Here is a 24,721-nt window from a genome sequence, read left to right as displayed (position 1 = left end):
GACCTGAGACGTAGGGCTTATAAAGCGTGGCTTTGTGGTCCCACTCCCATCTTTCACCCCGCTAAAGATTCGGGCGATCCGATTGGTCTTGGTGAGAAGGGCAGAGTAGCAGACAGCAAATGAGGTACTGAGGCCAAGACGCCTCATTGCACAGATGGCCGGTGAAGGCTTGGCCAGGAAGAGGAACGTGAGGGAGTACGACATGAAGACCCCGAGCAGTAGGATGTAACACAGCTCCCTGCCTGACGCTTTCACCAGGGGTGTATTGTTGTGTCTCACAAACACCCAGAACACCAGCGACGTACATAGGAACCTGCAGATGGAGAGTACATACTTTCTTAACTTCACTAAAAATTAAGCCCAAACTAAAGCCTGCATTTTAAGCCAATGATCTCTCATTTTCTCCTTCCAGGAACATCTCACCCAACACACGCAATGCTGATTGGTCCAATTGCCCAGGCATCCTCCCACATGATGTAGTCCTCAGGCAGGTCATAACAGGAAGTGAGGTCTTCGGTTGGCCACTGGCCAGGGGCGCAGGGTGAGCAAGTGAACTCATCAGCCAGGTACTCATGTGCCTCACACGCTGTACAGATCCAACAACAGTACTCCCCTAGAAGACACAGGAATGGAGGAAGACAGGTTGAAAGGTTCAGACGTTGGGTCCCTAGCATCAGTTCGGTACCGCAAACAAAAGGTAAAGAAACAGAGGCTCTCACTTAAATTAATTTAATATGGCTGTAAACTATTTACACAATTGCATATATTTTTATAATGGATTCTACCTATAACTGAGTGTATGCCTGAGCTAGTGAACAAAAAATACATGGAATGGGCAGTACTACTAATAGTAGCTAATATTGACAATACATAATTATTTGTATTTCTTATTCATTATTTTAAAGAGAAAGCATAACTAAATATTTATCTTGTTATCTTGAAGCAAAGCTGAAGCAGTGTCACACTTCACAAGCATAAATCCTAGTGATAAAAAACAACATTGCATTTGTGAGGAAAATACATTACCTAAGACAGTATTTATGTTACAAAGAAAATATTACAGAGTCCAAAAATACATTATCGTAGGCAGTTATTTTGTTCGAAAGTACATTACCGTAGGCAGTATTTGTGTTGTAAAAGACATAATTTATGTAAAATAAAACATTACTTTAGGCAGTTAACATTCAAGCCAGGTGCTCCAATCATTAAATTCTTGTAGTTTACTAGTGCTATGGCTGGACCGCAATGTCCTATGTGTGTGATCCAGGTCTGTGTACCCACAAAGAAAGTAAAATTAGAAAATTGGTCCTCACAATATTTTTTAGCAGGTCCTCACTAGGGAAAATGCTATTTCTGACAGGGGTTAGGATAAGGAAAAATGTATAATAGACAAATGGTGTTAGAATTCGGGTTACTTTTAGGTTAAGGCATTACCAGTTAGGTTTAGGGTTACACTTTAAGGAGAGGTAAAATTAGGGAATAAAAATGGATTATTGATAAAGTTTAGGGTAAAATTTAGGCTTAGGGTAAGAGTTGAAACTACACATGGATTTCTAGGTCAGTGTTAGGTCTCAGGATAGGATGACGAACATGGGTGTGTGTTCCTCACCAGCCTGCATCTTCTTCATCTCATTGCGGGCACATGGATCGCTGCACTGGGATGACGGCACCACTTCCCTGGGCCAGCGAATCAGGTCACTGCTCATGCTCAGAGTCTCCGCCCATTCACCGATGGGTACATATCCGTAGCGATCAGCATTGCGCTGGTAACTGAAGATATTATAGCGTCCCATCCCATCACCATAGGGATCAAACTTCACCACTGTCTCACTGCCAGGAGGAGAGAAGGGAGCTGAGAGAGACAGAAGATGGGGAGAAAGAGACACAAAGAAAGACAGAGGGAAGTGGGGAAGCAGGGTAGTAGATAAGGATTGGAAGGTATTAAAGGAGAAAGAGAAGAAACAGAACAGACTAGTGAGTGGATTGGAAAAAAGCAGTGCCACATAGGAATGTATTGAATTACATTACGCAGAGATCTAATCCAGTGGCAGTTAGTGTTTTATTGTTTGTAGATGTTTGACTTGCCTCAGGATCTCACTGAGATGAACAAGCCGTACCACATCAACACCTAGCAGAAAATATTTCTACACTAGGGTTAACAGACTGGGTTTACACCCTGCAGAGCTAAAGGCATAGGGTTAGGGAGCTAACACAGAAGTTAGAGGAAAGGTCATGCATCGCACCATTACAAGATTCAAGTGTGACTGACAGTGGTTCGCCTTTCCGAGGAAGGCTAATACAAAGCTGAGACTGACGGACCCAGTAAGACTTTTACCATAATCAACATAGAGTTTTGGTGTGTCTTAACCAAGATAGAGTTGTGGTGTCTGAATCAAGTTATATAAGGACTATGCATGTACTGTACACTTTCTATTGCAGAGGAGACACCCAGGTCAGGTTCAGCATATCCCTGGGCTATGCATGCATGCGTGGAGGCTCTGTTGGGTCCTATTCTATATGCTTTAGAGCACATGGTTATGAGCATTGTGGCAGATACGCTGACTGGGACCTCAGCTAATATTGTTTTTGTGTGAGTGAGCGTTTGTGCTCGTGTATTTGTGTGTGTGTGTGTGTGTCTGGAGTCTGTTGGGTCCTATTGTAACTGGTTTAGAGCACATGCATTGTGGCAGATATGCTGACTGGGACTAAAGCTGATAATGTGTGTGTGTGTGTGTGTGTGTGTCTGTCTGTGTCCAACAGGACCAACAATTTCCACAAGGACAGTAAAACAAGGTCAATTTGACCTTGTTGAACTGTCTACAATTTTTCCCAATGAGGAAAACAAGTATTTTAGGCTTAGATCACAAGGGTGAAAAAAATAATAATGTAATAATAATAATAATTTGTAAAATATGAATAATCAAATAGAAAAAGTTTTGATTAATTAGATTTTCTTTATTAATTTAATTATTTTATTCTTGAGAAATGTCTTCACTTCGGCCATATTACATTGATACATAATATATATTACAATATTATATATATTGAAAAGATTTGTATTATACAACATTGTAAAATGCTAATAAAAACAGAATGCACTGATGTGCAAATTATTTATCCATATATTTCATTGAAAATAGTACACAAAAAACATATCAAATGTTGAAACTGAGAAATGTTGTTTTTGGGAAAATACAAGCAGCTTCAATTAGATGCCAGTGACTTCAAAAAAGTTGGGATGGGGGCATGTTTACCATTGTGTAGCATCCCCTCTTCTATTAAAAATACTCTGTATGTGTTTGGGAACTGAGGAGACCAATTGCTGTAGTTTTGAAAGTGAAATGTATTTCCATTCTTGATTGATATAGGATTTCAGCTGCTCAACAGTTCGGTGTCTCCTTTGTTGTATTTTCTGTTTCACAATGAGCCAAATTTCTTCAATGGGTGACAGGTCTGGATTTCAGACAGGCCAGTTTAGCACCCATACTATTTTACTGTGGAGCCCTGCTGTTATAATACACGCAGGAAGTGGTTTGGCATTGTCTTGCTGAAATATGCAAAGCCTTCTCTGAAAAAGACATTGTCTGGATGGCAGCATATGTTGCTCCAAAACCTGTATATATTGTTCAACATTAATGGTGTGCAAGTCACCCATTCCATGTGCAGTAATGCACCCCCATACCATCCCGGATGCTGAATCTTGAACTGTGCATTGATATGAAGCCAGATGGTACCTCTCCTCTTTAGCGTGGATGACGAGGCATCCATGATTTCTAAAAACAATTTACAATTTTTATTCACCAGACCACAGGACAGTTATCCACTTCGCCTCAGTCCATCTTAAATGAGCTCAGGCTCAGAGAAGGCAGCGGTTCTGGATCTTGTTTATATATGGCTTCTGATTTGCATGGTAGAGTTAACTTAGATTTGTAGATGCAGAAACATACTGTGTTCACAGAAAATGGATTTCAGAAGGGTTCCTGAGCCCATGCAGTGATTTCTACCACAGAAACATTCCAATTTTAAACTTTGCTTTACAGAGAATAGCGAGACAGACTGAAACAGTGGTGCTGTTGGAGGTAAGCTGCAAGGCAGAAAGAGGTGAGAGAAGTTACAGTAGTGCTTTGGTAGTTCAATTAATATATTTTGTTGTTAATAAAGGCCTACATATGTTTCCCTAGTCCATTGAAGTGAGTAAATAAAGGAATTGTACACATATATTTATTGAATATTGGTTGTTAATGATTTCATGTGACAGTTTAGAACTCTATAAATAGTTTATTACCACATGCTGTATATTGACACTGGTGCACTTTTGCATTTTTTAAAAATACATATTTGCAGTGCAGCTCTAATGAAATCATAAACATGATTAAAACTTTAACTTTTAAATATGAACATTTTCATTGTATTTTCATGTCCTTTTTGTGAAATTAGTGCCTAGTTAATGTGAAGTATTTTGGGAGGAAAGACGTGATGTGGATGTATTTGAATTGTTTAGACAATTACACTAGACCTTCCCTATTATTGCCCAGTATGAAAATAAATCAATTGAAATGTAATATGTTTTTGTTCATGTTGATGATTTTTCATTTAATCAAGTTAATCGTTTACAATAATTTTTTCCCACTACATCACTGATCAAAATTTCCTGGTACTGATAGTGTTCATGATGCCGTTGACCTTAATAATGGCCCCTTGTCTAGTGGAAGCAAAAATCTACCAGCAATTACAAAGGTCATACTTTACAGTAAGTATGAGATTATTTTCTACATACGCATAATTCTTCCGATGCCAAAGCCAAAGGGCTCCATTGTCATCGGACCACAGCACCTGTTTCCAATCCAAGCACCAATGCTAAGTAAACTCCAGGTACATACAGTATATTGTTTGGTTGGTCTCAATAAAAGCTTTCCTGGCAACACGTCTAAATAAACTACTGACATCAAGGTAATATCTAACTGGAAATTTGGAGACTGTTTGGCGCCAAAATGCAACCCAATATTTCAGGTTTTTTTTGGTCTAGGTAAGGTTTTGGGTAAGGATTAAGTTTAGATTGGGGGTTTGGGGTTAACTGAAAAATGGTTAGCGTTACATTTAGGGTTTAGGGAAAATGGGGGGGATTTTTACCCCCCACCCCTCCTCACTTTACCAATTTAATTAAATCAAATTGTATTTACAGCCCTGTTTCATCCCAACTCTACAAATATTCACCAACATTTTCTGATATTTGAACCAAGCCATTCTGCTTTTTCCTACACTTCTCTTTCAACTTAGAAGTCACTTATGTCAATTCGAATGAGGGCACGCTCAATCACCTGATGACCTCAGTTAACTTTGCAGGGGTTGCCAGAGCAGAGCATGTGTGTGTATTGGTTAGTTTGTATGTGCTGACCAGGAATAAAGCTGTGATAACTGTGAAGGCTCAATGAGTTGAGAGAAGAATGGAGTGTCAGACCAGAGAGGGTTTAAGGCTTATGAAATCCATAAATCACAAAGACAACCTACGTCTCTTTCTCCCCCTCTTTCACACTCTCATCCTCTCTACCCCTCTCACACGCAGGTTATTGGCAGAGTTTAGGCATCTTATAGAGATAAAAGTTAAATTATTTTGAAGAAAAGCTGATAATATCTTTAGACTGAAAATAGATCTGAGTTATTAAAACTGCACCAGATAGTGAGTCTCTATAATAAAGCAATAAACCACATAAACCTTCTATATTATTTTAGCAGTACCTTATTAGCATATCAGCTACATTTTTAGGAGATCATTTTAGGTAAGAACTGGTTTGCAAATCAATCCATGAACCCCCTACTACCTACCGTTTACTCACTACATGCTATACCTTACACCATACACCCCCTACTACCTACCCTTTACTCACTACATACTATACCTTACACCATACACCCCCTACTACCTACCCTTTACTCACTAAATACTATACCTTACACCATACACCCCCTAACACCTACCCTTTACTCACTACATACTATACCTTACACAATGCATCACATACTACCTACCCTTTACTCACTACATGCTATACCTTACACCACACACCCCCTACCACCTACCCTTTACTCACTACATACTATCCCTTACACCATACACTCCCTACTACCTACTGTTTACTCACTACATGCTATACCTTACACTATACACCCCCTACTACCTACCCTTTACTCACTACATACTATACCTTACACCATACACCCCCTACTACCTACCCTTTACAACACTACATACTATACCTTACACCGTACACCCCCTAACACCTACCCTTTACTCACTACATAATATACCTTACACCATACATCACATACTACCTACCCTTTACTCACTACATGCTATACCTTACACCATACACCCCCTACCACCTACCCTTTACTCACTACATGCTATACCTTACACCATACACCCCTGACTACCTACCGTTTACTCACTACATGCTATACCTTACACCATACACCCCCTAACACCTACCCTTTACTCACTACATACTATACCTTACACCATACACCCAATACTACCTACCCTTTACTCACTACATGCTATACCTTACACCATACACCCCCTACCACCTACCCTTTACTTACTACATACTATACCTTACACCATACACCCACAACTACCTACCCTTTACTCACTACATGCTATACCTTACACCATACACCCACAACTACCTACCCTTTACTCACTACATACTATACCTTACACCATACACCCACAACTACCTACCCTTTACTCACTACATGCTATACCTTACACCATACACCCACAACTACCTACCCATTTCTCCCTACATGCAACACCATACAACCACTACTACCCACCCTTTACTCCCTACACAGACTACTACCTACCCTTTACTCACTACAAACTGCCTTACATCTCTTACTACCTACCATTTACTCCCTACACGTTACAACTTACCCCATAAAGCCAATCCAAGCCAATCGAAATGTAGTACCAGGTTGCAACAGGGATTTTGTAGTGATTTTGGGTAGGGTGTCAGATTTATAGTAATGGTTTAGGGTAGGGGGTCAGATCTACAGTAGTGCATTGGTGTATCAGGGGCCATATTCACAAAACATTTTATCTTACCACTAGGAGGACCCCTTACAGCACTAAAAACTCCTAGCTAAGCGTTTCCTCTTAAAACCTATTCACAAAGCTGCTAAAACCAACTTTTATTAAGGAACCGGGAGAAATCTTAAGCTAAGAGAAAGGGGGGGTTGACCCCGTTACTATGGATGTTCCACAAACAAGCTTACTTACTATGCCCACAGTGATTGGCTGATAGGGGAGGGGTCTCTGTCAGTGAATTTATCATAGCAATACTGTAGAAAGAAGTTTCATGTTGCCATATTGAAATAAAGATATTAAAATAAACATGTAGTCCACCTGTCCACAGAAGCAATCAATCAATCAGATTCCAAACTCTCCACCATGGCCAAAGAGCTGTCCAAGGATATCAGGGACAATATTTTAGACCTACACAAGGTTGGAATGGGCTACAAAACCATCACCAAGCAGCTTGGTGATAAGGTGACAACAGTTGGTGCGATTATTCGCAAATGGAAGAAACACAAAAGACCTGTCAATCTCCATCGGTCTGGGGGCTCCATGCAAGATCTTGCCTCGTGGAGTTGCAATGATCATGAGAACGGTGAGGAATCAGCCCAGAACTACATTGGAGGATCTTGTCAATGATCTCAAGGCAGTTGGGACCATAGTCACCAAGAAAACAATTGGTAACACATTAAGCCGTGAAGGACTGAAATCCTGCAGCGGCCGCAAGGTCCCCCTGCTCAAGAAAGCAAATGTACAGACCCATCTGAAGTTTGCCAATGAACATCTGAATGACTCAGAGGACAACTGGGTGAAAGTGTTGTGGTCAGATGAGACCAAAATCGAGCTCTTTGGCTTCAACTCACCTCGCCATGCTTGGAGGAGGTGGAATGCTGCCTATGAGTCCATGAACACCATCCACACCGTCAAACATGGAGGGTGGAGACATTATGCTTTGGGGGTGTTTTTCTGCTAATCATGGGTGAGAACCTCCTTCCCTCAGCCAGGGCATTGAAAATGGGTCATGGATGGGTATTCCAGCATGACAATGACCCAAAACACACGGCCAAGGCAACAAAGGAGTGGCTCAATAAGAAAGACATTAAGGTCCTGGAATGCCCTAGCCAGTCTCCAGACTTTAATTCCATAGAAAATCTGTGGAGGGAGCAGAAAGTTTGAGTTACCAAACGTCTGCCTCGAAACCGTAATTACTTGGAGAAGATCTGCAAAGAGGAGTGGGACAAAATCCCTCCTGGTGGCCAACTAGAAGAAACATCTGACCTCTGTGATTGCCAACAAGGGTTTTGCCACCAAGTACTAAGTCATGTTTTGCAGAGCGGTCAAATACTTATTTCACTCATTAAAATCCAAGTCAATTTATAACATTTTTGACATGTGTTTTTCTTGATTTTTTTGTTGTTATTCTGTCTCTCACTGTTCAAATAAACCTACCATAAAATGATAGACTGATAATTTCTTTGTCAGTGGGAAAACATACAAAATCAGCAGGGAATCAAATACTTTTTTCCCTCACTGTACATGCCTGGCAGCTCGTAAAAAAGGTGCACTGTCTGATCGCATGCCCTTTTCGAAGGCCGACTGCAGATGTGAAACTCCCCATCTATTGCAAATAAACGATAGCTAAGTAGGTTAAGTTGGTAATTAGTTAGTAATCTGAAATCACTGTCCAGTCTTAGTTTGTTATATGTGAAAGCAGACTTGAAATAACCCATATAAAAATAAATATTATAATGTTCATATTTTGTTGTCCGCAGTCTCAATAATACCAAGGATTTTCAATAATTATACCAAAAAGAAAATACCAAAACATTCAATAATTCTAGATCTGGAAATTGAACAAAATTATCAGAGGTTTGCTTTCAACCCATTCTGACCCATGCAAATGGGCTGGGGCCGGCTGAGGCTTGCATGTGTGTAGCAATACCACGTGATGGATGATGTTGAAAGCATTGTTTGAGCACATGCTTTTTCCAAAGCCTCTTTGGTAAAATACAGGCTTCTATGGTTGTTCGATGCTTAAGACTTTCTAACACCGACCTCTACTGGTCACATCATTTAGTAATTTAGGGGGGAAAAGTTGCTAGCATTTTAGAACTTTCAATCCAGCGATTGTGGACTCATGATCACTAATGTAGTGGTGCGAAATCATATCCAGATATAGCAAACTTTTAGAGTTCAAACAATACTGATTATTGTTGTTTATAAAATACATGTCATTTAGTGTATCTTATGACACTATTGACTAATCCAAAACATTACAACGGATGCACAATTTAAAAAAAGCTATCTGGAAAGGCAAGAAGAATGTTGTATATAAACACGCATTTTGAATCCCCTTTGCAATGCACACACCTAAACATTGCGGCCCAAAGTCTTATAAGATACATAGAAAAAGACGTCTATATAAGATTAAATAATCAAAAGCCTTGAGAGATTTAACAGTTTTTTGGGCCAATTTGACAAAAGCCTTGAATGCTTCAGAAATTGTTGATTTCCCATCACTACAGAGAACTGATTGGTAGAGAGCTGCAGAGATGGTTGTACTTCTGGAAGGTTCTCCCATCTCCACACAGGAACTATTGTGCTCTGTCACAGTGACCATCAAGTTCTCCTGGTTTTTGGTTTGACATGCACAGTCAACTGTGGAACCTTATACAGACAGGTGTGTGCATTTCTAGATTATGTTCAATCAACTGAATTTACCATAGCTGGACTCAAATCAAGTTGTAGAAACATCTCATGCATGGAAACAGGATGCACCTGTTCAATATTCAAATGTCATAGCAAAGATTCTGAATATGTATTGCAATGTGATATGTTTGCTTTCAATTTACAAACATTACAAACATTATGGGGTATGTTGTGTAGACTGACTAATTACGAAAAAAAAATTATGAATACATTTTAGAAAAACAACTGCAATGTCTCAAGAAGTAGAGCAGGACACAGGTGTACAGGTACGCAAACAAAACGGAATTTAGTTTACAAACAAATTTAGTACTTACAAACAAGGAACAATAGACGGAACACGGAACAATAACCAACAACCAGACAAGGAACTGGGGAGACTAAACCAAGGAACTGGGAAAATGAGACACAAATGGGAAGACTAAACTAGTCACATGTTAAATCAATGAACATAGAAACTGAAAGACTACAGCTTAAGCACACTGAACACTGAAATGCACCAACCTGGGCCATGCCCGGTTATACAATAACAGGAAGGTGAAGGGGTCTGTATGTTCTTCAAACGTGTAGGCTGCCACACATCAATAGTGGTACATTTAAAATTGAAGAAGACCCATCAAAGCTGTCCCTGTTAAACCCCTAGCTTACCCATTTGAACAATTTGTCCTGGTGGTCCTCTAGCTGTACCGTTCAAGCCAGAACTTGAAGATCCCACCATAAGCAACAGCTAGCCACAGAGTTAATTTCCTGCTAACTTGCTAGCTACTAGCTTCAAGTGTAAACCCTGTACCATTTGGTAAAGAAAGTAATTAGGGAAACATGGGTTGAGAAACACCCCTGGGTAAGATGGCCCCCCTCCCGAATTATCAAAAACAAAATCTTCACTATTGTTTAAACAAAATATATTTTCTCTATAAGTTGAAGTGACGAAAGTAGATCGTTTCATCTACTGGAGAGTAATTATTTTGGCCCCATAAGAGTTTTATAAAAATATAATTACAAAGTTAAAGTGTTTAAAGGCTGCTGGAATTAAAAATCCATACCTATTCAAATGATAATCAGTTTTATTTAACTCTACATAATGGTAAAAATGAACCAAGCAAGCCTAGTTCAGCCAGGCCACAATTACAAGTGATAAATATTCCTGCCCACACTGGATTTGAACCAGGGTTTCCCACATGAGTGGATGAGTTGTCAACCACTACACCACAGTGCTCTACATTAGCCTGGTGTTGGTATAGCATCTTGACATTAGATCATTTTATCACGCATTAACATTAACATTCTTTGTTTCCGTGTTTCCGACTTATCTTATCCTAGTCTGTACCTTCACATGAGCATTTTGACACATGCACTTCTATTTTAGAGTTTGCCTGCTAGTTTTCATAGTTATGTATATTATTGCTACACTTCTTATATCTAAAATATTCAATACTTCATATATTCAATATGGTCATATTCCCCATCTTACTGTATGCTTTTTAAAAATTGCTGCTAGTTTACATTGTTATGTATATTATTGCTATGTTTTTTGCAATATTTTTGCTTTATATATTTTTAATTCTTACTAAGTAGATGTTGTGTGCCATGTCACAAAACTTTCATTGTTCTGGATGACGCTGTGTTATTTGGTGCATTTGACAAAAAAAACGTAGAACCTCTGATTTCCTTTGTTTGTATCGATGTCGACTTCTGCCTGCTCATATGCCTGCCTGTGGGTCTTAAGTTGAAATTAAATTCTACCCGCTCTGCAATTGTGACAATACCTCTGCCTCTTCTGAATCATATTGTGGGAGAATCAATGGAGAAACTTTGCTAACGAGACATACAATTGTGAGGATTGTGACCCACGTTCCCTTAGAAGAGGATTAAGGGAAATGCAGTTCCATCAAGTTGCCCAGTTCAACCTGTGACAACAAGACAGACTGTAAGTAATACTTCCGATTGCTTTGTTATAATACACAAAGTACACATTGCCTCTGAATATTCTGGGCTGGGGTTGGGGATTAACATGTTCACCACTGCCCTCTAGCTGCTTTCCAAGCTTCTATTCAGTCAATTCATCATCTGTGTATTATGGTTCGAACAAGTAAGGCTCTATCCCCCAAATAAATGTATTCCTGGTTGTATTCAGAGTCAGACATAATATATAAGTCAGACATAATAAACATTTATTTTTCTTTCTCTCTCAAGCAAATAAAGTAATATCAAAGATGAAAAAGGCAACTTGCTTCTAGCTAGAGAATACTAACTTTTGTTGACTTTGATGTATACACTCACTCTTCCCGAATGAATGGGTGGATACATAACATGAACAAAACTGACCAGTAAACACAGGAAGTACCCATTTATTTGAAATTAGAATTATATCGCGAAAATTAAAACTTTATTTAGAGGAACACAACATCGTCATGTTCTTTGAGGTAAACAACTCCACTTGTCTTACACTGGAGTGTTTTAGAGTAGTTTTCCATTCATTAATTTGTACAATGCTGATAACGCTAATTACTGACTGAGACAGAGCTGAATAATGGATTGTTTTAAAAAATAACTCTATGTGCCTGAAGGACCAACTGGGGGAAAGGGGACTGTCTCCGAAATATGATTTTTTGGTGACAGAGAATTCTAAAACTTATAAAACCTAAAAAAATTATAAAAATGGTTGGATTCTTTGCATGCAAACTTTACACAGAAAATAAAACACAGGACAGAACTGTAACGGCATCATAGCACAGGTACCAATAAATCACAGTGACACTTTGTTAAGCAATATCTATTTGTTAGATTATTAAGTGAAGTGCAGTCATTTTCAATTCCTGACACAAATGTGGTTCCAAATTTGTCAGACGTGTCAGTTTTTTTTATCTGCCTCCAAAAGCTTTGGGAATCAATGGATCCAAAACAGCTGCTATTGGGATAGGTCTTGATCTTTAAATCACATTATCGCCCAGTCCAACCCCTGCTGCTAGGGCAGAGTGCCTTTCTCCATACTCCCGTATTCCCCTCTGTTGGGATTCAGGGCCGGAAAACCGTACCCGTACCCATGACCGACAAACCCAGGAGATCGGAGATGGACGCTCTGCAAGGACTCTACGCCAGAAGCTGCTGTAGGAGAAAAAACAGGTTCTTTGGTCGTAGGGGGTGCCGGCGACTTGTGGACTCACTTTCTGGGAGTACGGATAAGACCATTCACCCCTGCAGTTGTTCGGAGGAGAAGAATGCTCTGCCTCACAACCTGGTTGTCAGTTTTGGGAAGGTGTCTCTGCCGGCCCTTCCTGTCCTGTTTTCAACAGGAAGGATGGCTCGGTTTTTGGCGGCTGACCACTGTGGACTCGCCGTGCTGTGCCTACATCCAAGTACGGCAGGCCTTGGAGGCCATTGAGAACCGATGTCCTCTCTTCTTCATCTAGAGCAGGGCTGCCCAACCCTGTTCCTGGAGATCGACTGTCCTGTAGATTTTCTCTCCAAATCTAATTCAGCACACCCTTGTTGAATTTTGTTATGTCTTATCTCTTTTTATTAAAATATCTCCATTCTCCCTGTGCCTGTGTCTTGCCTCCTACATGCCATGTTAAAACTAGAGAGCAGCAATTCCGAAGAAGGGAAGGTCAGAAAAGAAAGAAACCAAGAGAGAGAACAAGATATATTCAGTTCTGAGAGCAGATGCATAGTTTAAAAGACATGCATAACTTTTAGTTGGGAGAGGCTTTATTATTCTGGATTAATTAAAAGTGTGGTGGAAACAGGGTTTTCATTCAGAGATTTCAAAATTAATTATGCTGTTGGCCATGTCAGGCTAACGCACTGGTCGCAGGGGATGCTGGGTATTACAGGGTGGGGGGGGGGAGCAATCCCCTGTAATCCAATGACGGGGGAAGAGAGGTAATATCTGATAGCACAGAAAGAGAAGGGGGAGAGAACGGGGAGTGAGAACAAAGAAAGGAACAGAAAGAGCCTGAGAGCTGGCTGGCTGTTGATTAGCGGATTGACACACCCACTTGGGGACAGGTAACATTTAGACAGGATAGCAAAGCTTTGTGCTACATATGCTCAGATAATCCTTCTCCTGTACTCACAGTAGATGGGGGCGGGTAAAATATCTGGAGGTCCCAGAGGCTGTCTCCCTCCTTTCCCCCATTCTCTCTATTTCTGGTTCTCTTTCTATGTCATCGTCTTTCTCTCCTGCCCTCCCTAACATCTTAAGGGCTACAATGTAAAGTGATGTGTGTAATATGCATTAGGCACAGTGTGTGTGTGTGTGTATTACTGTGTGTCTATGTGTGTGTTTGTATGTGTGTATGTGTACGTGTTTGTGGGACGTGGGGAATGTTCAGTCCAATCAGGCGTGTTTTGGGTGATGAGCACATACAGCTGTGTCCCAGGGATAGCGTGAGAGTGTCTGTTAGAGGGAAAAACACACATGTCAGAAATAACACCAATACAGCCACACAGCGCTGCAGGGTGCTACACAACATGCACACACAAGTATCACCCATGAACACAAACATATTAACACACACACAGAAAAAACAACTATGAGCTGGCTATATGTGATCTCTCCCTGGTCCTTCTCTCCGGGGGGAATGACAGAAGACGAGACAGAAGACAGAAGAAAGGAAAGCTAGAGCAGGAAAGGAGAGGTGATGGGAAAGGAGATGAAAGAGGAAACAGGAAAGGAGACGGGATAGGAGACAGGAGAGTAGTGGTAGAGGAGACACCAGAGAGAATAGCAGGGGAGGATAGAGCAGATAGAGGAAAGACAAGACAGTGGCAGAGTAAGTAGTGATAGACAAGATAAGAGAGGAGAATGACAAGAGAAAGGAGGATCCAATTAGCAGAAATAAAGAGATAACATCAAGAATAAAGAAGAACCAGGAGAAGTGATAGCACCACAGAGAAGTATGTCAGAGAGAAGAGTGACATGATCTCCAGAAAAGGATGATCTCCAGAAAAGGAAAAAGGAGCACTAGAAGGGAGGAACGATACAACAATATGAACAATAGCAGCCAGGGAGGAAGCTTGTCAAGTGTTTATGAGTGGCACACTGTTTCCTAGTGTGAGGAGGTCTGAAGCAGGAGGAAAGAGGAGGAGAAAGAGATGAGTTAGAGAGAGTGAAGGTTGTTCTCTGGTATGTTACAGTTACAGTGAGGTCTCAGTTCATAACGGCCTAAAGGCACAACGGTGAACACCAGCATGCTCTTGCACACACATGCAGTGCAAATGCACATTCCCTCATAAACATCCCACATTAATCACAACATTTTGAACAGGAGGTTGTCTGTGTGAATGTGTTGACTGATCTGTTTGGCGCAGATGGGGGACGCTAGGTGGGAGTTGAATGATGGCTTCGAAAAGCGTGTGGGTTGGGGGTGTCTGTGATTTCATGGCAGCAAAAAACAAATGTCTCAAGCTGTGGTTTTGTGTAAAACCTAGTGTGTGTAAGTGTGTGTACATTTGAGCAAGTGCGTCCGTGCGTGTGTGTTCAGCAGTTGGCATTGAGAGAAGCTCACATCTACTGAATTACTTCAACAATTGGCCGTAGTGTCAGCTTTATTATTCATAGCAACAGCATAGCTTCAAAGAGAGCTGTGGTCCAGAAGAACATTTAGATTGTGCTAAATGATACATATTGCATGCATATTACATGTCTTTGGGACTAGAAGGTAGTATTAAGCATCAAAGATTCCACATCCCAACCTGTTAATTTTTCAGACAGGTCTAGTAGAAAATGTGCCCACTAGCATGTTGGCTTGGGAACCGTGTTGTCTGATTTTAGAACCGGGTTAGTACAACATTTCACAGGCTAGATATTTTTTTTTGTGATTTTGGACCCAGGCGCATGGCCGAGGGATGATGTTTTGAGCAGGGGGTGCTGATAATGGTTGATCGCGTGGTGGAATTGAACGGAAATATTCAACGGATGGGAGAAACGTGCATAATGACACGTGACAACCTAGTGCAACGACGGAGGATGCCTCTCCATCTAAATGATGTGTGTCTCGCTGAACTGCAAACAGACTACCCGAATCTCATCATGGTGTACTGAGGCTTAGTCAGGAGGGCTATGCCTGGGCTAGTAAAACATGTCACATATTTTGAAAGAAAATGATGTGCTCCAAAATGAAGTGAACTTGTAATTGTAATTAAAAAAAGACATGCCCATTTTCAATTTGATGCCAGCAACTCAATTCAAAACCATATTTAGAAAACAAATGCAAGGTTCCAGTAAGGGCTCGGCAGGAGATGTAGACAAAAATCCAGAAACCCAGTTGGTAACAGGAAATCCAAGAAAAACGGCTATGGTTCAAAATAACAAAGGCTAGGCAAAGTTGAGAACAAGCAGGCTAAAGTATTTTACATGGGAAAATCTAGGTACCATGGTGTTTTTTGTAGGAAAACTAACAAAAGCTCAGTATGTTGGCGAACAACAAACAATACCTCACAGGGAACTGAGTGCAACTACTGAATAAATAGGTCCACTAAACGAGGAACAGGTGGATCGAATAACACAAATTAAACCAAAACAAGCATAGAATACAAAACCTAGAATGTCCGAAACTATGGAAAACAAACCACTAAAGAACAAACAAAATCATAACGAAACCCAATGAATAAACAAATCCCCCCAAAACATATACAAACAAAATTATAACGAAGACACATAATCCCATTCAAAAAATTAATAATAAATTTATTCATTAATAATACATACAGTTGTGCTCATAAGTTTGCATGCCCTGGCAAAAATGTTAACATTTTGGCATTGATTTAGAAAATATGACTGATCATGCAAAAAAACTGTCTTTTATTTAAGGACAGTGATCATATGAAGCCATTTATTATCACATAGTTGTTTGGCTCCTTTTTAAATCATAATGATAACAGAAATCACCCAAATCAAAAGCCCTGATCAAAAGTATATATACCCTTGAATGTTTGGCCTTGTTACAGACACACAACGTAACACACACAGGTGAAAATGTCAATTAAAGGTGAATTTCCCAACCTGTGAATTTCAAATAGTGCCTGTGTATAAATAGTCAATGAGTTTGTTAGCTCTCATGTGGATACACTGAGCAGGCTAGATACTGAGCCATGGGGAGCAGAAAAGAACTGTCAAAAGACCTGCGTAACAAGGTAATGGAACTTTATAAAGATGGAAAAGGAAATAAAAAGATATCCAAACACTTGCAAATGCCAATCAGTACTGTTCAATCACTTATTAAGAAGTGGAAAATTCAGGGATCTCTTGTTACCAAGCCAAAGTCAGGTAGACCAAGAAAGATTTCAGCCAAAACTGCCTGAAGAATGGTTCGGGACAAAAAGAAAAACCCACAGGTAAACTCAGGAGAAATACAGGCTGCTCTGGAAAAAGACTGTATGATTGAGTTGCCAGAAAGAAGCCTTTACTGCACCAATGCCACAAAAAAGCTTGGTTACAATATGCCCGACAACACCTTTACATACCTCACAGCTTCTGGCACACTGTTATTTGGAGTGATGAGACAAAACCATAAGCGCTAAGTTAGAGAGGGGTCAACAAGGCCTATAGTGAACAGAATACCATCCCCACTGTGAAGCATGGTGGTGGCTCAATTATGTTTTGGGGGTGTGTGAGCTTTAAAGGCATGAGGAATCTTATGAAAATTGATGGCAAGATGTTATCAGAAAATACTGGCAGACAATTTGCATTCTTCTGCATGAAAGCTGCACATGGGACGCTCTTGGACTTTACAGCATGACAATGACCCTAAGCACAAGGCCATGTTGACCCTCCAATGGTTACAGCAGAAAAAGGTGAAGGTTCTAGAGTGGCCATCACAGTCTTCTGACCTTAATATCATCGAGACACTGTGGGGAGATCCCAAACGTGCGGTTCAAGCAAGACGACCTAAGACTTTGCATGACCTGGAGGCATTTTGCCAATGCAAATGTGAATCCCATAAGGAATAAAAGACGTGTTTTACTCACTCATGCTTTCTTTACAAATGGTACACAAATGGTACATACAGTGAGGGAATGCTGATTTTGTAAGTTTGCCCAATGACAAAGAAATTATAAGTCAATAAATGGTAGGTTTGTTTAAACAATGAGAGACAGAATAACAACAAAACAAATCCAGAAAAACGCATGTCAAAACGCATGTCAATCAGAAAGATATCTGGCTCACAGGTGTCTTTTATACAGGTAACAGGATGAGATTAGGAGCACTCTCTTAAAGGGAATGCTCCTAATCTCAGCTTGTTACCTGTATAAAAGACACCTGTCCAGAGAAGCAATCAATCAGATTCTAAACTTTCCACCATGGCCAAGACCAAAGAGCTGTCCAAGGATGTCAGGGACAAGATTGTAGACCTACACAAGGCTGGAATGGGCTACAAAACCATCACCAAGCAGCTTGGTGATAAGGTGACAACAGTTGGTGCAATTATTCGCAAATGGAAGAAACACAAAAAACCTGTCAATCTCCCTCGGTCTGGGGCTCCATGCAAGATCTCAACTCGTGGAGTTGCAATGATCATGAGAACGGTGAGGAATCAGCCCAGAACTACATTGGAGGATCTTGTCAATGATCTCAAGGCAGCTGGGACCATAGTCACCAAGAAAACAAGGTCACCCTGCAAAGTCACCCGCAAGGTCACCCTGCTCAAGAAAGCACATGTACAGGCCCGTCTGAAGTTTGCCAATGAACATCTGAATGATTCAGAGGAGAACTGGGTGAAAGTGTTGTGGTCAGATGATGCCAAAGAGCTCGATTCTGGTCTCAACTCAGCTTGCCGTGTTTGGAGGAGGAGGAATGCTGCCTATGACCCCAAGAACACCATCCCCACTGTCAAACATGGAGGTGGAAACATTATGCTTTGGGGGTGTTTTTCTGCTAAGGGGACAGGACAACTTCACCGCATCAAAGGGACGATGGACTGGGCCATGTACAGTCAAATCTTGGGTGAGAACCTCCTTCCCTCAGCCAGGGCATTGAAAATGGGTCTTGGATAGGTATTTCAGCATGACAATGACCCAAAACACAGTGCCTGTAGACTTTTATCCCATAGAAAATCAGGGGTGGGAGCTGAAGGTTCGAGTTACCAAACGCCAGCCTTGAAACCTTAATGACTTGGAGGAGATCTGCAAAGAGGAGTGGGACAAAATCCCTCCTGAGATGTGTGCAAACCTGGTGGCCAACTAGAAGAAACATCTGACCTCTGTGATTGCCAACAAGGGTTTTGCCACCAAGTACTAAGTCATGTTTTGCAGAGCGGTCTAATACTTATTTCACTCATTAAAATGCAAATCAATTTATAAAATTTCTGACATGTGTTTTTCTGGATTTTTTTGTTGTTATTCTGTCTCTCACTGTTCAAATAAACCTACCATTAAAATTATAGACTGATCATTTCTTTGTCAGTGGGCAAACATACAAAACCAGCAGGGGATCACCGCCTCACTGTATGTTACCAATCCTCTAATGGTATGCAAACTGAGCACAACTGTAGATATAAAAACAAGTAAGATTGCACCTCAGATGAAGTTAGACAAAATCTGCTTTAGCTTCAGCTCTGCTGTTCGTGGAATGTCTTAATTCAAGATGGAGGGGGGTGGAGTTATGGAGGTACGAGGTTTAGTTACAAGCTCTTTTTAATACTTTTCAAAGGTTAAATATTTGTAAAACCCACAGACCACAAAAAAAAAGAAATGACAATATGTCGATACGAGGTTTCCGCCCGGCAGCAACGATTTGTAAACTACTAATGGCAGTAGTACTGTTAGTATTCTGAATCATTTTTTAGCAACCTTCAAAAATAGTTTCATTTTCCTGAGGATTACTTCACTTTTTGTGTCAATAAAACAAACATTAACTATTAGACAACGCTTTGTGTGTAATGTCTAAATATGTTCCCACAAATAATGAATTCCAATGCTGGCAAATTTAGTAATGGACAAAATAAATTTGTGAAAAATAATTTTATGAAGGTTAAGTTCAGCTTTTTTGGCAAATCTAAATGACCACTGAGGTTCTAAGAGTGACCCATTTATATTTGGTTGATTCGGATAAACAAACATGGCTGGCCCCGCAAACTTTAGCTGCCATCGGGTTAGTTAACTTCTAGAAAGGTTTTGCACAAAGCATTCGTCAGCTCACCCGTGAGGTGATAAGTAGTATATACTTGTTGCTAATTTAATACACTTTTGTGCTAGCCGTATTTTGTTTATTTTTACAAAAAATGACCACAGGCACAGGTATTGATCACGGTCAGAGCTAAGATGAACGTATATCTGGTTTAGAATAATAGAATCATGGATAAGAAGACCTCTGTACTGTTCTGTATGTTTGAACATCTTTTATATGAATTTAACTTCTCACATTCAGGACAAAGTTATAAAGATTGTTGGAGCTAAATATAAGTGAATAACTGCATGGTCAGACCAACCCTTTATTGTTGCGTCATTTATAAGCAGATATTTCCAATCAGTGCTCCTAATAATAAAATACATTTTTTTTCCCAATCCTGAAGAAATTGGAATGAAGTTCGAGGTAAAAGTAGAATATATATAGGGATTGCTTTGGAAAGATCGAGGAATAAACAGACTTAATTATTGCGCTGAGTTGGCCATGTTTCTACTCGACAGTTAAGTAAGTTACTAAGGACTGTAGCAAGCTATTAGTTAGTAATAATATAGCTATATTAGTAGCTAACTTTGGCTGCCATTTAGAATAACACGCATTGGTCAGGAGCTGATAACATTGAAGGGGGCTGTTTATGTTCTCATTTAAATTACACTCTGTGGGCTTGTAAATACAATGATTTGCTAATATAGACACTTATTTAATGCAATGCAACATTGCCATGATAATTTCATCAAAAAGAATAGCTAACTGTCAATAAAAAATAACTAACATTGCTAACGTTAGCGATAAATACTAACAACGTTAGCCAGCTAGTAACATTAATTAACTCAATTGTGGAAACTTGCCTCAGCCTAAGCTATCGTTAATCCATCTAATATCATTCTGTTGACTTGAATATTATAAATAAAAGTTTCAAGCGTCAGTAGCAAACGTATGCTCAGTAGCAGAGTTAATCGTCTGTTTTAAGGTGTTTAATGACTTGCTAATATAGACAAATAGTGGAATGTATAGTTGTCATGATTATTTAATTAAAAAGAATAGCTAACGACACCATTTCTGAGTAGCTAAATTATTTATCTGTTTTCATTTGTTTCTACAATTCCAATTCTAACCGACAGGGGGGATAAACTTATTAATATCACTTTTAAATTCTGGCCATGGCAGTTAAATTAAAATGAAATCTGAGTTGGCATATAGCCAACAGTAAGATATTTTCACAGTAAGAATTAGGAGGGTATTCTTTCTAATAAATCAAAATCTGAAAATAATAATAATGAATTTCTCTTCCACCCCATCATTATCATACAATACACAAACGGTGAATTAATGAATTTACTCTATGATGGGGAACACTGGTAAACTTCCATTCAGTTATATTTAGCATACAATTAGGCTACATTTATTACATTCTGAAAAATTAAACTACCTTGTTACATTGTTTGGTGCTTATGGTATTTGACTTCCCTGATTGTGTCAGACTTGTAGCTCTATTGGTTTTGTAGATCTTAGTTGTCAACTCAAAGTTTCTGAGTTGTCTGGTTTGTTTTTACAACAATTTGTTTTGAACAATTTGTTATTTGACATGCAATGTACTAAGTACTGTATTGTGGTTAAAGTTTTAAATTATGATGATTATGTTTCAACAAGATTACCTTTAGATGTAAAGTAGTCAGCATGTTTTAACACTGATAGGTATTTTTAAAACTGTGACTCTATCTAAATATGCTAACAATGAGCCACAACAACATTGGGGAAAAGTGATGTAACAGGAAAGTTGTGTTTCTGTAAGTCAAAATGCAGATCAGCCAATCAAAACAATTGGTTTACTTTTACTTAATGGAAACTTACATTACAGTAAGTCAAAGCAAGTAACAGGCTTCACCACTCTCCCAATCTCTGCAAAATGGCCTAAATAACGTTGTAAAAAACACTTTAAAACCTAACCCTACCCTATGGTTAAAATTGAAGGTTCTTTACGTAACCTGATATTAAGTATCCATGTACAAAGTTGTTTACTTTCATATGAATTAAAAAGCCAGAATATCATAAAATATCTCAGGTATGGATGAATAAACCTAAAATGAAGTGGTTTTGCACATATCCATATTTATCTGATGCAGATAATTGTATTACATTACCAATTGAAGTAAATGTCCTGAACACTATTGAAATGTAACATTCAGTTAGGCCAAAAACTGGCACCACCAGTTGTTCTGTGTCACTCAATCAAATTTCAATCAAATGTATTTATAAAGCCCTTTTTACAACAGCAGTTGTCACAAAGTGCTTTACAGAGACACCCGGCCTTAAACCCCAAGGAGCAAACAACAGTAGTGTTGAATTTCAGTGGCTTTTCAATGTAACCCAGTGTGATTACATTTTGGTACACATTCTCAAGCTGATGAGTCTAATTAATGCATAAATTATGTTTCCAATTGGCCACATGATCGAACTGTTGGAAAGGAAAAATGATATATGTCACATTCTTTGCAACTATGGACATAAGTTGTATATGTGTGTCATTGGAAAAAAAGGCAATCCGGCGAGAAGTAAGAGCTGGATGTTGAAACCCGCTAAATCAATCAATCAATCAATTTCTTTTATAAATCCTTTTTACATCAGCACTTAGGAAGAAACCTAGAGCGGAAAATGTAACGCTGCACCTAGTGGATGAAAACTGGCAACGTGAACATTCTAATTCTAGAAAAAGAACTTAATAGAGCTGGGCTTGGACAAAACCACTACGAATTCTATCAAGACTCACCATTTATTTTTTACATACAATTATTTTGGGTTGGACAACACAGACTTGTGTGACTAGATTTCAGATGTACCCTTCTTGCACTGAGTTCAAATGTGATTGCAGGGATACTGGGTTTTCGCCATCATTGTCATCATCATCAGATTGGTGCTACATCATTGGTGCTGGATGGGTTCCTCCTTTCAATATTAAGTGATTTGAGTTGGAATCAAAGTGTCATCAACATTTTCTTTTTCAAAATCATTTTCCTTACTAAAGCAACATTATTTTCTTCTTAATTTTCCTTATTCTTATCATTACCAATGTCCCACATCTGTTCCTAACATATAGAATATTTTTCAGTGCTAGTTAGTGAGTGAGGGAGAGATATGAAAAGGAAGGAAAGGCAGATGGAGGGAGAGAGGGAAGAAAGGAGGGGACCAGGAACTTTGTGGATGCTAACGGATCAGAGTGACTCCTCCATCCTCTCTTTCTATCCAGCCCTGTCTAACTTTTCTGTCACATTTCCCTCTACTCATACTCTTCTCCTCTCCCCTCTCTTCCCCACTGTCCCTCAGACAGCCTTGCTAGGAGCCCTTTGATTTGCAGCTTGAGAAATGAAGATGTGGAATTTCAAAGAGAATCCTCTTCTGCTGACGCATACTGTCCTACTCCACCAACAACTCTAACTCACTGCCACAGCCTCTCTCTTCCTTCTCTTTGTCTATCTATCTTTCCCTCTATCTCTCTGCTTCACTCCCTCTCACTACTGCTTCTCTGTTTCAGTCTGCCTGCCCGTCTCGCCATGCCTGAACCTCCCAGTTCTCTCTCTGCCTCTCTCTCCCCTCTATCTTTCCCCCTCTCCCTCTATCTCTCTCTATATCTCTCTGCCTCACTCCCTCTCACTACTGCTTCTCCATTTCAGTCTGCCTGCCCGTCTCGCCATGCCTGAACCTCCCAGTTCTCTCTCTGCCTCTCTCTCTGTAAAACTGTTGAGGCAGTACTGTTTGTTGATGTACTTGATGTCCCCTATTGGTCATGGTTAGAAGTGGATTAGCACCTCAAAACCTGTCTGTCTGTCTGTCTTACAGCAGTGTATTTATACCTATGTCTTGATATCAGCAGGTGGTCTACAGTAATGACCTGTGAGGCTGATGTTCAGTGAACAGTCTACAGTAGCGACGTGTGAAGCTGATGTTCAGTAGTTGGTCTACAGTACTGACCTATGAAGGTTATTTTCAGTAGATAATCTACAATACTGACCTGTGAAGCTGGTGTTCAGTCAACAGTCTAAAGTACCAACCTGTGAAGCTGATGTTCAGTAGGTAGTCTCTGTAGAGCTTCCGTCCGTCCAAAGCCTTTATGCTGTCACAGAGCTTGGTGGTGTTGGAACACAGTGTTCTCTGCATCTTATGGAGAGCGTGGGCCATAGCGTATACCGCATTCACCACAAACATGATCTTAGACTCTGGCTCAAAGTTATTTTGATTCACTGATACACTCTTCTCACAAGGAGGGAGGGAAAGAGAATCCGTCGTCAGAGAAACCACCCCGCCTGACCCTACTCCTCCGCCAAGCGAGCACTGAAACTTCTGCTCCCAGAATTCCCGGTACCAGGGGTTGCGACGGTTGTTGACAGGATCCAAAGACATGAAGTAACGGTTGAATTCCGGGACAGGATTAGCAGCCAGCTCCAGGGTGATGGCCCCATCAGCCGTGCCCTCGTTGCCCTTGACGATGCTCTCCTGCGCCCCCCAGCCATCGCTAGCCACCCAGATGAAGGTGGCATTGAGCCGAGCAGCAGCAGAGAGGAGTTCCCGAGCATCATCGCTGCGCAGAAATAGGACAGCCACACGGGCATTGGGTTTCTGGAGAAGTTGCTTGATCACTGCCTCGTAAGACTTCTTAGCATTAGAGCGACCCACCTGACAGGAGTAACAACATTCTATAGTTATACAAGGGTAAACACACTTCAGGAAGAGTCACAGGTAAAAATGCACACTACCATGCTGTGCGGTTAATCTTAACCTAACCCCCTTCATTTTCTCAATAAGTCTGAAGTCTGGAC

General features: G+C 40.1%; 1 protein-coding gene across 7 annotated transcripts in view; it reads right to left on the bottom strand.

Moving 5' to 3' along the window:
* grm3 (glutamate receptor, metabotropic 3) overlaps positions 1 to 24,721 on the bottom strand; it is a 76,942-nt gene that overhangs the window by 10,031 nt on the left and 42,190 nt on the right. For all 7 annotated transcript variants that reach the window (XM_020040445.3, XM_010883821.4, XM_020040448.3 and 4 more), the window contains 4 exons: positions 23,957 to 24,578; positions 1,610 to 1,852; positions 424 to 613; positions 4 to 313 (listed from right to left, as the gene is read on the bottom strand). In XM_020040445.3, coding sequence (XP_019896004.2) covers positions 4 to 313; positions 424 to 613; positions 1,610 to 1,852; positions 23,957 to 24,578 — 1,365 coding nt within the window. The remainder of the gene's footprint in view (positions 1 to 3; positions 314 to 423; positions 614 to 1,609; positions 1,853 to 23,956; positions 24,579 to 24,721) is intronic.

The sequence above is a fragment of the Esox lucius genome, chromosome 19 (genome assembly GCF_011004845.1).
Source record: "Esox lucius isolate fEsoLuc1 chromosome 19, fEsoLuc1.pri, whole genome shotgun sequence".
Taxonomy (NCBI): domain Eukaryota; kingdom Metazoa; phylum Chordata; class Actinopteri; order Esociformes; family Esocidae; genus Esox; species Esox lucius.
Note: the sequence above shows the minus strand (reverse complement) of the source record. Positions and strands in the feature narration are given on the sequence as shown.